Here is a 17,032-nt window from a genome sequence, read left to right on the forward strand (position 1 = left end):
ATTAACAAAAATGGAAAATACTGAGGGTGGTACTATGTTCCATAGTCCTGATAAGCTGTACAAACAGGAGGCAGTCATGGTATTGCTGAAGTCACCTCCCCCCCCCCACCCTATTTCTATTTCTAAGACTCCTGTGCCACCCCCATCCCTCCCCAGGGTGCCTTCAGCCCCTACCGAAGACACTAGAGAGCCCCGTACTCTTGCAAACATTGACCTCAGAGGCCCCACTCTGGGGCCCCCAGCCTCCGGCCGCCCTCCTCTAGCCCCTTCCAGTGCCGCTCACCTCTCAGTACTGATGGTGCCTTCGTTCTTCAGAGCATAGATCTCAACCTTCCTCTTTGTGGCATCCCCCTCACTGTTATGGGGAACTAAATAATCTATATTTGTAGAGATCTGTATTTGCAGGAGATGCGGGGGCCCAGGCTGGTCCCTGTCTTTGTGTATAAATTGTACAGACCATTAAAAGACTTCCACTTCCTTTTTTTTTTTTTTAATCAATTACCTCCTCTAGAGAGTACTTTATAGCTTGCGAAGCTTTCTCACAACTCCTCTATAATCGACCCTGATAGTTTTGTGTGTTGTCCATTTTTGGCAGAGTTTTTTATCAAGTACCTCCAGTTTACCTTTTGGGTAATATATCTAACATGTATCTGACTTTATGCATTATGTTGTCCAAAATGCTCTTGAAAATCAATTTTTGGTGTGAATCAAATATGTGGAATATATTATCTAGAAAAATGTTCCTGGAATCATTTGGTCAAAAAAGTCAGGTCTGTACTTTATGATCTGGAAAAGTATGGTAAACTGTAATAAAATAAAGTAGTATAAATCAGAATATCTGATTTATAATCCTGCCTCAGTCACTTAGTAAATATATAATGTGAGGCAAGTAATAATTATTTTGGTCACAGGTAGCTCTGTAAAATGTACCCCTGTACTTCAGGAGCTGTGTTTTCTGCATATTTCCCCCTGGATTTGTCATCTGAATCCATTTTCTATTTTTTTTTCTGGTTCTGATTTAATTTCCTTTTTTTTTTTTAACTTTGCTTCATTTGTTAATTTAACAAATAGTTATTTAATAGGATATGTGTGCATTCTTCTATGTATTGCCTCAAATCCTGTCTGGAATGATGCGGGGTATAAATAACTTTCTAAAAATAGGGAGCGTATTTGAAAAGTGTGTGAGAAAGCTGTAAAACCTCTGGTACAGATTTTTTGCTTTTATGGGAGATGCAGCTTGAGACTCAAAGGAGTCCCCATATTCACAAGTTTGCAGAATTTTCACCAAGGGCATGCGTCCACGTAACCAGCAGTAGCTCCAGAAACTGCGCACGGTTTCTCCCTCACAGGTCCCTTCCATACCTCCCGTCACCACAACCCCAATCCTGCCCCACCCTATCCCCACAGCCACTCTGCTGACTTCCAAGGAAATAGGTTGGTTTTGCTTGATTTTGAACTTCATATAAATAGAATCACAGGATAGGTACAGGGCAGAGGGAGAGGCAGTGAGAATCCCAAGCAAATTCCATGCTGAGCGGGGAGCCCCACGCAGGGCTTTGTCCCACGACCCCAAGATCATGACCTGAGCTGAAACCAAGAGTTGGATGTTCAACCAACTGTACCACCCAGGCCCCCCTAACAGATACCATTTTTAGGTCAACAGTTCAACGGCGTGCAGTACCTTCACCTTGTTGTATAGCCATCATCACTGTATATCCACAGAACTTACTCATCTTTCCAAACGGAGACTCCATACCCATTACCAGTAGCTCCCCATTTCCCCTCCTCCCCAGCCCCTGGCAACCACCGCACGACTTTCTGTCTCTATGAATTTGGCTCTTCTAGTACGTCATATAAGTGAAATGGTACAGTGTTCTTTCGTGGCTGCTTTGTTTCACTTAGCATAATGTCTAGAAGGTACATCCATGTTATGGCATATGTCAAAGTTTCCTTCCTTTTTAAGGATGGGTAACATTCCATTTTCTGTATAGATCAGATTTTGTTTATCTGCTGATATTTGATGGACACCTGGGTTGCTTCTAACTTCTGGCTTCTGTGAATAATGGTGCTGCGAACATGGGTGTACAGATACCTGTCCAAGTCTCTGCTTTCATTTCTTTTGTATGAGGATAGTTAAACTTTGTTGTCCTCAACATTATGCATGTAAAATTCATCTAAACCGCTATATAGTTATAATCTTTTATGCTCATTGCTGTGTCGTGTTCCATTAGGTAAATGTGCCGCGGTATTTGCGCTGTTCTCTTGTTGATGGGCATCTGGGTAGTTGCAAGGTTCTGGCCATTATAAGTATTAATACTATTACAGTGCATTTTATAGTTAGGTCTTAAGGATCTGTTACTTTGTTTAGCTTTTTAATTTTCTTATATTACGGGAATAAAAATGGTTAACTTTATGAAATTATTTGTACACCTGATAAAATTTCCTGATGGTACTGCTTGATAATCTTTAGTATCACAAGTGACAGAATATCCAACCCACATTGGCCTAAGAAAAGGGACTTGTTGGATCACATCACCGGAAAGTTTCAGAATCCAGCTTCAGGCCTGGCTTAGTTCAGGTCTCAGACAATTTCATTCACACTCAATGCTGCTCTTGGCCGTGTTGGTTCCATAACAGATGACAAGCGCAGGAAATGAGGCAATGTTTCAGTAAAAGTGAGTCAAATGAAATCCAGAGATACAGCAAGGGATGACTGCTAATCTTTTCTTTTTTCAATTTTATTCTTATCAGAATGATGTACATACATAGGTTTAAAAATTAAGTAGTACTCTCAGGCTTGTGAAAAACTGTAGAAATCGGCCTCATCCTTCCCACTGTCCAGTTCCGCTTCCCTGAGAGAAAGCGTCAAGTCTCAGAGCTCTTCTTTGAATGATGTTCTCTATATTTCAGAATTCTGCAGTTTTGTTGCTCTCTTCTCTTTATCAATTTGGACATCGTGTATTGACTTCCTAATACAGAATATGGAAGCATAACTCTTATTTAACCCCGTCTACCTCAGTTCCCTCTCCGCCAAAATAGTTACAGCACTCTTCTGGTACACTTTCTTGGTTAAATCAGCAATCAGTATTCCTCTTACTCAGATTATGTACATACTGGCTTCCTATTGCTCCTGTAACAAATTACCATAAACTTGGAGCAGCATACATTTTCTCAGAGTTCTGGAGGTCAGAGGTCTGAACTGGATCCTAGGAGGCTAAAATAAAAGGCTGCATTCTTTCTGGAGGTTCTGGAGGGGGAGATCTGTTCCTTTCCTTTTGCGGCTTCTGGAAGCCACCTGTGTTCCTGGCTCCTGGCTGCATTGCTCAGACCTCCCTCCAGTTATATCTCTGACTCTGACTCTCTTGCCTCCTCCTTTTCCCCTGTAAGGACCCTTGTGATTACATTGGACCCTTTGCAGATAATCCAAAGCAATCTCCTCATCACAAGAGCCTAACTTAATCATGTCAGTGAAGTCCTTTTTGCCATGTATAGTTATAGGTTCACAGATTCTGGGGATTATACCCTCTTCAGAGGGGTCATTACTCTGCCACCACTATATATATATTTATTTTTATTTCCTCCTTCTTCCTTCTCATCTCCTCATTCTCCTTCTCTTCCTCGCCAATGATTCTCTTCCCCCTCCTTTATAACTGTGTTTCTCCTGGAGTAAATAATTTCCTTTTGTTCCTCTCCATAGATTTTATGTAGCCAACGTGAATCCTTTCCATACACTTTATACAACTGTAAAACCTCTGTTTGCACTTGCGCGTTATCCACCGTACCAGATCACCTGTATGTACCCCGCCATGGAGTTTCTTCCTCAGTGAGTCTCTGTCTTTGCCTTCCAAGCCAGACCGTGTGCCGTCTAGGTCTGCCGCCCGGCTGTTTTCTTGGGATCTCCTTTCACCATCATAACCGTCATCCTGCTCATTCCCTTCACTCCTCTCTGTGCATTGCCCTTCCCTCCATCTCATGCATTTCTCTGAAACGGTTTGCTTCCTTGTTGAGGTGCAGTGTATCTTCCGGTCGTTTCTTGAGAAAATGTGTGTAGATGATAAATTTGATGCCTTTTATGTCTTAAGGTATCTTCAGCAAATTATGTAGATGACAGTGATAAACAGTCTGTCGAGAAAGGGTCTTACCTTTTGTGGGGAAGGAACAAGAACAGAAGAAGGCAGGAGAGAGGAAGAGGTCAAGGAGTGGAGGATGCTTCTGCCCTATCTTCACTCTCTTAGTCCCCTTGCTTTGCTAGTATCGTGCTCATAGGAGGCGCTTAACCTCTGTTCTCCAGTGAATGAACACATGCAGACCCCTCCCCGTTGCTCTCTGAAGTTGCTCTGTGAACTGGTGGAGAACCCTTAGAAGCCATTAGCTGCATCTCACAAAGACCTGCTTGAAAAGTTCATTCCACCCCTTAAAGATACCCTTAAAATTGAAACCTGACTCTTTTTTTTAATATTTATTTATTATATTATGTTAGTCACCATACAGTACATCCCTGGTGAAACCTGACTCTTATCTCCTCGGCATGTAGGACATAAAACTGATTCCTCCTTCAACTTTTATGCTATTCTTCCTCCTGCTTCCCTGAATGATATCATTCCCTAATAACCAAACTGAGGTGCGATTCACCTCTGAATATCCTATAATGCCATGATTTATATAAATCTCAATAAAAAGATGTTGCATTTTTGCATATCAGACATAGGATCCTCTTCATGACCACTGAATGACCTAACCTTGTCCCAGCTTAGAGGCTTTGCAGTTGCTGTTCTTACTGCCTGTGGTACCCTGTTCCTGACTCCTCATCGTTTGTGTCCTGCCACTGAAACTCGCACAGCACTAAGTTTTCCCCACCCAGATCTCAGGGCACTGTGTACTCCCCGAATCACCGACCACCTGTGATGGTGCCTGTGCGGTGCCTGTCCGTATCTGAAATGATCTGAAATGATCTTAATTGTGTACTTACTTTGTTTCCCCAACTTAAATGGACTCCACAGATGGGTTTCTGTCCTACCCACTCCTGCATCTCGTATACCTAGAACTAGGGACTGCTGAAGGAAATGGATGAAATGAATAATATCAGCTATTGAGAGAGTGAAAAATGTTCATAATGTGGTCTCATTTTTACTAGATTGTGTGAGTGATCAAAGAAGATGACATACACCTTTTCTGGAAGTTTTCCTCAACCATGCACAGCTTTTAAGAATGTATAAATAATTGAACATGTGGAAATAATGCTCTTGCCTTAGGATTACATACACCTTGCTTTGCAAAATTCCCTATCTAGGTTGCTGGCTGAGTGTGGCCAGGAGACACTGTTAATTAGATTTCGGTGACGTAGACACACTGCTGGGGCTCTGGCTCTAAAAAGTCTTTTCCCCTGAAAACAGGACAGAAGCATATATATACACTTAGGTTGGTAGTATTCCTGAGAGAGGAAAGAGGAAATGAGAAATTAAAGAATAAGACTGCTCTTTTTTTTTCTTCCTAAGCTAAGTACAATGAAATCAGAACCGAAGTATTTAAAACTGGTTAATGATGCTGAGAGTCCTACAGAAATTGACCCTTGACTTTATAGCAGAGTTTTCTGGAGCCACACTGTTCATTTGTGCTTGGATAATTCTGGCTTGTGGGGGCTGTCCTGCGCATTGTAGTATGTTTTGCAACAACCCTGGCCTTTGCACCCCCCTCCTCTCCATTGTGACCACCAAATATGTCTGCAGACATTTCCATCCCTGGTTGAGAACCACCATTCTAGAGTATATGTGGAACAACCCACCTTAAGATATGATACTGGATTTCTTTAGAACCCATATTTCCACCATTAAGGGCACAGTGGTGTTCCCTCCCTGTAACATTAGAAAGCTGCTTAACTTCAACTTTGTTGTGTATATGTCTTCTCAGTCATTCCAGTGTAGTTCAAGCAGTGTGCTCCCCACATCCCACCAAAACATAGCACCCTACTCTAATGTTACCTGAGGTTCCTCCTCTGCACGCGTGTGTACAGCTAATAGTTGGTGTGTGCTTTCCAGCCAGTAGGGGTCTTTCTGGGTCTTTCTGTGGTATCTGAACAAATCCTGACTCTCCACTTTCTTGAATGTCACTCTCTGAGCTGTTGGTACCATTTGGTTAGTTCTCTAACACTGTGGAGAGCTGTACTTGTAAGAGAAAGGAGGACGAGTGTCCTTAGTTGGGAGTTGCACTATTATAGGGAGAACCATTCATTCTTCTTTGAGCAGATTTTTTTTCTTTTTTTATTGAGGTATAGTTAACATACAGTGTTATATTAGTTTCAGGAGTATAATATAGCAATTCAGTGATTCTATACATTATGCACTGCTCATCAAGATAAGTGTGCTCTTAATCCCCTTTATCTTTGTTCTACACATCATCGCACCAACCTCCTCTTCGGCAGCTACAAGTTCTCTGTATTTAAGATTTTATTTTTTTGTTTTTGTCTTGTTTGTTCATTTATTCCTTAAATTTCACATATGAATGAAATCATATGACATTTGTCTTTCTTTGTCTTATTTCACCTAGCCTTGTATCTTCTAAGCCAATCCATGTTTTTGAAAATGGCAAGATCTCGCTCTTTTTTATGGCTGAGTAATATTCCACTCTGTGTGTGTGTGTGTGTGTGTGTGTGTGTGTGTGTGTGTGTGTGTGTATACAATGCATGGACATACAGACTGTATCTTCTTTATCCATTCATCTTTCAGTGGACACTTAGGTTGCTTCCATATTATGGCTATCAGAAATAATGCACTAAACAGAGGCACATATATCTTCTTGAATTAGTATTTTCATTTCCTTTGGATGAATACCCAGCAGTGAAATTATTGGATCCTATGGTAATTCTGTTTTTAATATTTTGAAGGAAACCTCCACACTGTTTTCCGTAGTGGCTGCACCAGTTTGCATTCCCATCAGCCCTGCATGAGGGTTTCTTTCCTCCACATCCTTGCCAATTCTTATTCCTTGTTGTTTTGTTTTGTTTTGTATTTTAGCCATTCTGACTGGTGTGAGGTGATACTGCAGTGTGGTTTTGACTTACATTTCCCTGATGATTAGTATTGTTCAGCATCTTCTCATGTGTCTGTTGGCCATCTGGGTGTCTTCTTTGGAGGAATGTCTGTTCATGTCCTCTGCCCTTTTTTTTTAAAACAAACATCTTATTTATTTGAGAAAGAGGGAAAGAGAGAGGGAGAGAGCATGAGCAGGGAGGAGCAGAGGGAGAGAAAGAAGCAGGCTTCCTGAGGAACAGGGAGCCCAATGCAGGACTCGATCCCAGGACCCTGGGTGGGATCATGACCTGAGGTGAAGGCAGACGCTTAACTGACTGAGCCATCCAGGTGTCCCTCCTCTGCCCATATTTTTAATTAGATTATTTGTTGTAGGAGTTCTTTCCCCTTATCAGATATATCATTTGCAGATATTTTCTCCCATTCAGTAGGTTGCCTTTTCGTTTTGTTAATAGTGTCCTTTACCATCTAAAAGGTTTTTATTTTGGTATAATCCCCGTAGCTTAATTTTGCTTTTCTTGCCCTTGCCTGAGGAGATATATGTAGAAAATGTTGCCAAGGCCAATGTCAAAGGAATTACTGTCAACGTTTTCTTCTAGGAATTTTACAGTTTTTGGTCTCACATTGAGGTCTTTAATTCATTTTGAATTTTGTATGGAGTTGGAAAGTGGTCCAGTTCCATTCTTCTGCATGTAGCTGTCCAGCTTTCCCAGCAGCATTTGTTGAAGAGACTATCTTTTCCCCATTGCGTATTTTTGCCTCTTTGATCTTAGATTAATTGACCATATAAGCATGGGCTTATGTCTGGGCTGTCTATCCTGCTCTCTTCGGAAGTGTCTGTTTTTGTGCCAGTGCCGTGCTGTTGCAATTACCACAGCTTTGTAGTGTAGTTTGAAATGTCAGCAGACATCCGTTGAATACTTGAACGGACTGTTCTTGGCACTGGAGTTAGAACACACTTACTTCTTAGAGTCCACACTCCTGTAGAGGAGAGACAATGAATGAATATAAAATATGTCTCAAGTGAGAGGTGCTGAGGAGAAAAATATATCGGGAAGAGAAGGAAACAGTAGGTGGAAGGGAGGCTTGGGATTTCAAGGAGCCCATTCAGGGAAGTTGTAAAAGATACTCAGCGGGATGTTTGGACATCTTAGAGAACAAGAGTTGGTGGCAGATGGAGCAGTGAATGCAGAGGCCATGAGATAGAAGTGGGTTTGGGGTACAATAAAGACAGTGAGGACGGGAGGTGCAGGATGGAGGCTAGGGAGGGTGGGTGTGTACACGCCACGTGGAGCTTTGTGGGCATGGTGAGAACACTTCAGTTTCTTTATTACACAACAGTTCAGATAGGTACTACAGAGGACGGTGTAGTGAACACTTCATGTACCCATTACCCAGGTTTAATAGTGAAGTACTATTATTAATTAATATCTTACTCTCCTTCTCCAGATTATTTTGAAGCAAAGTATAGACACTTGATTTAACCTGTAAATATTTTTATATTTATCCCTGAAAGATAAGAAATTAAAAGTGATCCTGATCCTAACATTCTCTTAAATAATATTACCGCATACCCAGTCAGTGTGTGAGTCTGTTACACTGATGATATCCAAGTATCCGATTATGTGTTTGTTTGGTATCAGGACCTACACAGGCTCATAGGTTGCAATTAATGGATTTGTCTCTTCATTCTTACTTAACCCCTCCATCCCTTTCATGTCCTCATTTGAGTATTTTGGCTTCAGATACCAGGTCATTTGTTGTGGCTTTCGCTTTTCCCTGTCTAGCTTTTGCTGATGACATCTCTTCGTCCTTACACACTGTAATCAACGCTTTGATGTGGAAGCTTGATTGTATCCTGGGGTGGTGTGGCTTTTTTAGTAGGATTACCTCGTATATGTTGAACTGAGAGGCACAGAACACCCAGTCATCATAATCATGGCCTAGATCCATTCATTGATTAGGGTTTGAGAAATGGTGGTACTCTAATTATAGCACTCTTTCTTTCTTTACCCATTGGAATACTTATATAAAGAGAATCATTTTCTTATCCATGAGGTGTGGTTCATAGGGAAATCAGGATAAGAGGTTAATTTTTTTCCTTTACCGTTTTCAAAATGAACAGGGTAGCTCCCTAGCGTCTTCCGAAGGGGGCCCTGACTGGCTGGTTCCCTCCCTCCTCCCTCCTTTCCTTCTTTCCGTTGGTCCTTTGTTCCTTCCTTCCCTCCCTCCCTCCCGGTTTCCTTCTTCACTCTTTCCTTACGTCCTTCCTCCCTTCTCTTCTTGAACTCATGGCCTTAAAAATTGGGTATGTTCTAATACATTACCCTTGTCACTCCTATTGATGCTTGATTGTTTGATTTTTTTGTTGTTGTTGTTTGGCCAAGTTTGCTAGATTTTTAGCCTTTACTCAGAGTGAGAGAGAAGCTGTTGGAGTGTTTTCAACACAAGAGTGTTATTCTGGAAAAAATCACTCTGGAATTTGTGTATCCAACAAAGTGTAGAGGGTGCCAGGGAGGAAGTGGAGAGATCAGTCAGAAGGAAATTATAATCAGCCAGCCAGGATGGGACATTCCTTGGATCAGCGTGGTTTGGGGGGAAAGAATGGTGAGAGTCTGGATATTTTACATTGCATGGAAATTTATTTGGCAGGGAGAGGAGGATGGGGAATTTGGGCTTGGATATTTTAAATTAAGGGTATTAAAAGGAAATTCAAGGGAAACTATTTTGTTGTCCATTGGCAATATGGAACTGAAATTCACTTCAGATCTTTGTAGAGAAGCCTACTGAATAAATCTAATGTGATTCTTAAAAAAAGGTTATTTTAAGAAAATAAAAAACTCAGGAAATTTAGCTTTTGAGGAGGCAGAGTAGAATTTTTTCTTTCTTTCCTATTTTTTTTTTTAAATCATAACCTGGCTTTTGCCATGCTTCCTTTCATGCTTTCCCTACCTTTAGTTAGCAAAGTTGATCCCACTTCTTTGTGTTCTATTATATCCTTATTATTTCTTATTGTTATGCTTTTCATATTACTTAAAATGATTTGTTTACATTTCTGTCTGCCTCCCTATGGTCACTATGCAATGACTCTGTTCCAAGTATGGATTTGCTACCACTGAAAGGTAGAGCTGGTTAGTTTTCTGTGAGCCCACCCACAAGTAGGACAATTTGTTACCTAGTTAACAAATAGCCCAGAGCATGTTGGCGGGTTAGGGGTTAGAGAAAGGTTCTGGGAGTATCTCATGAACCTTCTCTAGCCCACACGAACCTTTGTACAGTTAGAAACAGGGGACCCTCTAGATGGATACAAAGCTGAGGGTAACTTTGTTTAAAATGAAAAAAAAAAAAAAAAAGAAGAAGATGAAGAAGAAGGGGCATTGGTGGAAGCAGCCCAGACCGTGCAGCATGTTTGGCAAGGTGGGAAGCAGGCTGGACTTCAGCCCTCGCTTCCTTTTTTGCCCAGCACCTTTGTGCATGGCACAACCTGAACAACTGCACATGGCATCCCTGCAAGTGAAGGCCTTTGGGATAGGGAGTTGATATACCAGCATCTAACCCTAACACTGTCACCAGTTCTATGCTCTCAGTTTCTTCATCTGTGAAATGATGGAATTTGACTTCATACCTTTTTAAATGTAACTACTCGAACCCAGTTGTTTGATCACAGGTTGGCAGTGTGCATGTGGACCAGCAGCAGTGCTTGAGAATTAGAATTCTTGTGAAAATAAGATTTAATTTCATCAAGTACTTCTCGGCAGACCAGTGGTTACTGAATTTTAGAACATTTTAAAATGCATTAGAAGAAGTGAGTCAGATATGTTTTTCATACACAACAATGGAAGTACACTTAGTCCCAAGTTAGGAATACTGTGCAAAATTGTGTTATTTGAATAAATACAGGATGAAACTTTCAGGCTTCCAAAATGTATGTTCTCCCTTTGCTTCCTTATTAGTATTTGATTGCTTTTCTAAAGTATGTAGCACCGTGGTGTTCTTAAAAATCACTTTTCAAAAATAAAAATACAAGCTCCCGTCTCTTGCATTTCCAGTTGGTATTTCCCATTGTAGGGTTTTGCCTGTTCACACAAGGGTTTGCCTCACATCAGAGTTCAACATCCCCCAAATTAATGCAGTTAGTTTATTCCTCTTTCTGATGATTGCCTTATATAGAAAAAAATCTAATTGTTTTCATTCAGCACCATTCCCCATGTCTTTCTTGTGGCATTGAGTGATTCTGTTAACTCCACCAAGGGAAGAGTCACCGGAACTTCCCCAGGGTGACCGGATTCTGTTTGAGAGCATCACTGAGAGGTGGGAGATAGTTGAGGTTTGCTGAGATAAACTCTTTCACAAGTATGATACTGTTGCTTTATTTTTTTTTCCAGTCTGCATGATGAAAGGACTTTTCATTTCACTGAGGTGAAAACTGGGTCTGTGAGTGGAGCGACTTTGTTTAAAAAAAAAAAAATCAGAAACCAATTACTTGATATGCAGAGCTGAAAGCCTCATTCCCTTAACAAAATCAGCTCAGTGTGCTCTGCTGTTACCCCAAGGAAAGCAGCTGACATCTCCTGATTACCGCTAGAGGTGGAAGGACCCAAACTTGCAGGCTCCCCCTCCCCCTAGAGAGATTGTTAGTCCAGTCCTTTCTAGAGGTTCCTTTTGGCTCTCTGTCATCACCGGGACGCTGACAGGGAATGTGTGTCATGGTTACGGTACAGTGTGGTAACATATAACAACCATGAAAGCCCAGCGGGAAAGGCTACAGATTCCGGGGCTGACCTTGGAGTAAGTATTGTCTGTCTTTAATATTTTAATGCTTCCTGCATGGCACTGGCTTTCCTGCGACCAATAGCTCTTTAGCATTTGTTTGTACTGACGGCCTCAGAGCACTGCAGTGTGAGGTGGGGGAACATGTCTTAAATGCATGGCATTTGGTTTTCAGCTGCTGGGGGAAGCCAGACCCTGCATTTTGCTCTGCAGTCAGAGAAGTGTTGCTGCATATTTAAAGTTACTAAACCTCAGTGCTGGAAACATCTTAACAGCTCATTGTGAAAGAATGTATCAGCAGGCCATGCTCTAGCTGTCTTTTTCTCCTCACTGTTTGTTTATCCCCATGCTGCCTTTTTCTAAAGAAAGGCCTCTGTCTGCATTGAATAATAGAAGACATTACAATGGATTAAAGTACAAGAGAAGGGTTATTTGTAACATTCATTAGATGCAATCCATGTTTTATTTGTGCAACAGAATATTAATGAACTGGAGTGCATTTTGAGTCCTCTCTGCAGTCTCCAGCCACTGCATGCAGTGTTTACCTAGTTGAGAGATCTGTATTTGCTTAGCTGGTTTTTGTTTTGTTTTGTTTTGTTTTTTTAACCCGTTAACTCATCTGGCTGCCTTCTGATTTGATGCAGCCACGTGAAAATGCCCACATCTCATTTGTGGCGCAGAAGTTAAACATCTGTGATGCAGGAAGTGTCAGCAAATTTTTATTTTAAATCTGTTAGTCAAAGATGCAGAAACTGTGAGTTAGTCTGTGCTTGGCACACTGAAAATAACAAACAGTTGAATGTAAATCTGGTAGAAAAAGAGAAATACACCTTTTTCTAACTTCCAATAAAGATGGAAAATTATATTTAAGTTGAAATTCATACAATCCCAGTCATTTTATACTGCATTACTTCCAGGAAGAGCCTGCAGGAAGAGAGTACTGTGCCCAGTTCCGAGTATTAATTATTCCTCTTGAATCCTGGAGATGCGTCATACAAGGGAAATTACTTTGTAATTCAAAAATTAATAAAAACACTACATTTCTGGAGTGATGTGAGTACTTTTCTAATCAGTCCTTGCTCTAAAATTTCACACTGATTTTATACTAACAAGTACTCGCTTAGAGAAAGTTAGACGGTCTTAGAACCTTCTTGCTAGTTGTGGCATTTTTCATAATGGACACACAAGCAGTATTTACCCATTGCCCTGATATTTTGACCTGTCTCCAGCTGCACCCTAGCGTTCAGCCCTCACCATCCTTATGGCATATCTCAGTGGCATGCACTCATTCTTCTACCTAAGTCCCCTCTCCCTAGCATTCTGGAAATGCACAGGTCAGATGCCGGGGCTTTTACGTTCAAGACCCAGGAGCACTAACTCCAGCACTGTTTCACCTCTCTTTCTCGTTGTTCCACTTCCTTGTTATCGTTGTTGTTGTTTCAGACTTAGTGGTATATATCATTTCACATTACGCCTTTTTCTTTTGTTTTTCGCATCTTGTCTTCTTTAGGAGGAGACACTTGAAAGTAACTTCTTAATACACAAGCTCAGTTGTATCAGGTGTTCCACCCATAATTTGAGAGTCCGAGGTATGCCACAAATTTTAGGACTTTGTCAACAGTGATGCAACGCATATGGGTCCGCTAAACACAGGGGGTTCCCTGGATTTGGTTTTGGCTCAGGCCACACCCCTTGGTCTAGCCTCTAAATGTGACTATGCGTTTAAAATCGATCACTCCTCCCCCCCCCAGGAGCTCAACATAGTAGAATAGGGATCACTCTTAAATGCCACTGTAGTGTTAGCATAAGATTTACTGTGAACATTTTGCTTACCTTGAAATGTAAAATCACTCTTAGGTAGACATAGTTAATTTTACATTCATTCATGGAGAAAGCAAGTTCTGCAGTCCTTGAGTCAATTCACTTTCTAACCACTGCAGAGAAATGTTACAATGGAAAGTCTTAAAAAATCACTGATTTTATTAAAAGCAGATTTAATATATGTATATCATTTTAATTATTTGGGGACCTTATGCCACACCAAATGCATGGAGTAGTTTTTGAATGTTCTTCCACGAGACAGTCCTGCTTCTCTTAGAGGAGACTGTGTTCTGTAGGTACTGCAGCTGTGAGCTATGACACCAGCATGTTTTACACTCTGTAGATACAGCTCAGAGTTTTCCATCAGACTTAGCAATAACAGGGATCACTTTCTGATTCCTATTTCAAAAACTGAAATTTCTGGATATGAGACACCAAATACAGACGTATTTCAGAAATAAATGAATCATTAATTTATTCAGAAATTTCTGATATGTAGATGGCTTATGTGTGGCTTTACAGTTTCTGAGAAAGTAAGTTGCTTTTTTCTTTTTTCAATTTAAGGATAGAAATTGGTTTAAGGATAGAAATAGACACTTGGGAACACATAGGATCCCTGTCTCAGCGTGGAGACGTGGCGTGGCTTCAGTGCCCATGTATGCCTATTTTCGGACCGAAGGGGACAGATAAGATTGTACTGAGGTTAAGTAATGTCTGTATCAGTAGACATTCCTGAGAGTTTTCCAATGAGCTGCTAAGTTAAAGTACAGCCTGTTTAAGAGCAGTGGCTTTTGAACGTGCTCTGAATGTATAAGGAAATCAGTTCCTTAGTTTACTAAGTACTGGCACCAAACCGGAGAATGGTTTTAAAAGTTAAAAAAAAAAAAATGTTTGTTGAAACATTTTTATTAAGTAAGTGGGAGCATTTTGAGCACTAATTTTATATTTCAGTTTAAGACAAAAACAGCCAAGTCTCAATTATCCATGTAATGGGAAACAAGGATGGAACTGAGAATTTGAAAAGCCCAACTCTGATTTTAGCCACTGTTGCCATTTCTCTGTTCAGTAAAGGGCACAACCAGCTTGAATCATCCAACATAGAGCTGCGTTCCAGGACCCCTTCTCTAAGACAGGCAAACATCTAGGTATGGTGTAGGGTCATGGCCAATAGAGAGGCAGGAGAATGTTCTTAAAGAATCACTGCACTGTGGTGGAAATTTCTCCTGCTCACTTCAGCCGAGGAGTTGGTACCAGAGTACCTAGCTAATTCTCATTTTGATTTTGCCATGTAAAAATAATTGGGAATTAACTAATATTAGCTTCATACTTTGATATATCTATTGGCAAAATTTTTAAAAGGAAGATTCTGACAAATTTAAGTTTTATCTCTTCCCTAAAAAAGGAGAGTTAGGAGGCCAAAAGGAAAAAAGATAAAGGCAATGTAGGCTCAGCACCCTGTGATGAATATTTGAGAGCTGGCTGGTGAATGTGCTGGGTGGTTTGGATAGGTTGGCGGGGGGGCAGGAATTCTAATGGTCCTTTGACAGATGAAATTCAAAAAAACCTCTCTAGAAAGTAAAATAATGTATAGTAATATGTGTGAGAAGTTTTCACGTTATCTATTATAAATGTAAGTAAAGAAACAATTTTTACCATTGCCCCTGAGGATTACAGAAAATGATGTTGGGTGTTTTTCACTGCAAAGTGCTTAAAAACATATCTTCCAATTTGGAAATGTTTGCTGCTTTGCCTTTTAAAAACTACAGTATTTAACTTGAATTCTGTAACTACAGTATTTAACTTGAATTCTGTTGTCTGATGATGACTTCCCTCTAGCTCTACTGATTCACCATTGATTATTGATCAGAAATAGAATATACTGACTGAATAAAACAAGACTAGATTTTCTTTGCAGACATCACAGAAGGTACCTGCTAAGTTGCTCTGTGACAAAGAAAAGGCATAAACGCAAATAGCAGCGGTAGTTGTGAGGATGTCAGTTTCAGCAGGAAGCATTGCCCTTGTTCTCTATTTTAGAGCTGGAAAGAGGCAAGTGGTGAGCTGATTACCTGGGGGTATTGATAGGCATGCCACAGTGATTCTGGCCTAAAGGGAACACAGTCCCTTAAATGAGCATTGCTATTTTTACTGCCATCATTTCCCCAATTGGAATGACATTATTTTAACTTTCAGTCTCACTCCAAGGAGCCTGAGTCCAACCCCATCCAGCCCAGGCAGCCCCTGTAGTCCTCTCTTCGCTTTTCACTTCTGGAGGTAAGCGCGCTCCAGTGCCAGCCCGGCCTATGGCTGATTTGTCTCTGCCTTCCCTTCCCCCAGACCCCACAACAAGTGCGAGTCTGCAATACACAATACACAGTCCTTTCCTCCCTGTCATCTTAGTGTTAACAGAGCAAGGAAACCAGCTGAGTTGTTTGCTTGGTGATTTACAGGAGCACCTGGAAAATGTGCGGTGCTTCTCCCATTTAGCTCATCTTATTATATTTCACTTCGTGCCTGGTGATTAGTTATTTAACTCCTGTGTGTATACTAGTTTTTCTTCTCGCTTTCTTAGGAAACAGTCTGCTGAAGTCTACAAATTTTGACCTGTCTCTTAGAGTACAACATATTACAGTTTCTAGAAAATATTTCCTAATTCTGATTGAAGTATTGTGATATGTGTTGCCACAAATTATTTTATATCCTGTTATTTACAGGACAAAACATTTAAAATGTTTAAAAGGATTAGAATTTTTCATCTCTTTTAGGACTCCCAGCTATATCTCCACCCTCTCATTCACAGGCTGATGTAAATTAATTCTTCTCTGTTCTTTAGAGAAAGATCTCCACAGAGCTCTACTTGCATTTTAGCCCAGTTTGTTAGAAGAATACATGGTAGAAAGTGCTGTTCACATTGTATGTATAATACCTATGTTCTATTAAGATTTTCATGAATTCAGTGTCTGGGTAGAGTGGGTCTCCCCATACTTAATTAGAAGATACATGTACAATATCCAGCACCCCCCACAATCTTTTTTTTAATCCTAAGAAAGTAGAATGAAATTCTCAGTTGGTGGAAAGAGTGACTTAAATTATTTTTTGTTAGTGAATACATTTTCCTGCACATACGCAAATGAATGAAAAATTCCTTAAAAATAGTAACTTACAAGCTTTCTGCTTAGATGTTATCATTGGGTCAATTTAACATATTTGTTTCTCTTGTTTTCTAAAATAAGACTGAACTAAAATCTGTGAAGAAGAATTGACTGGGGAAATGAATTAATGACTTTGATCTTTGATTCTCCTCTTTGGCTGATAGGATTATATTTATTGTAAAAGTGACTTTCAACATGAAAGTTCCATGTAATCGCTTTCATAAAGCATATAATATATGCTCTCTGATTATAATAGATCCGGAA

The 17,032-nt window shown here is 40.4% G+C and overlaps 1 protein-coding gene across 10 annotated transcripts in view; it reads left to right on the forward strand.

The window, feature by feature from the left end:
• Positions 1-17,032, forward strand: part of MAST4 (microtubule associated serine/threonine kinase family member 4) — a 546,144-nt gene that overhangs the window by 328,557 nt on the left and 200,555 nt on the right. The window contains exons 1-2 of one of the 10 annotated variants that reach the window (XM_034656306.1): positions 11,358-11,813; positions 15,810-15,890. The exons of 8 other annotated variants lie outside the window; for them this stretch is intronic. In XM_034656306.1, the coding sequence (XP_034512197.1) occupies positions 11,767-11,813; positions 15,810-15,890 (128 nt within the window). In that variant the 5' untranslated portion in view covers positions 11,358-11,766. Of the gene's footprint in view, positions 1-11,357; positions 11,814-15,809; positions 15,891-17,032 lie in introns of those variants that run through there. One more of the 10 variants, XM_034656309.1, reaches the window with a different exon arrangement.

This window comes from Ailuropoda melanoleuca, chromosome 3 (genome assembly GCF_002007445.2).
Source record: "Ailuropoda melanoleuca isolate Jingjing chromosome 3, ASM200744v2, whole genome shotgun sequence".
Lineage (NCBI taxonomy): Eukaryota > Metazoa > Chordata > Mammalia > Carnivora > Ursidae > Ailuropoda > Ailuropoda melanoleuca.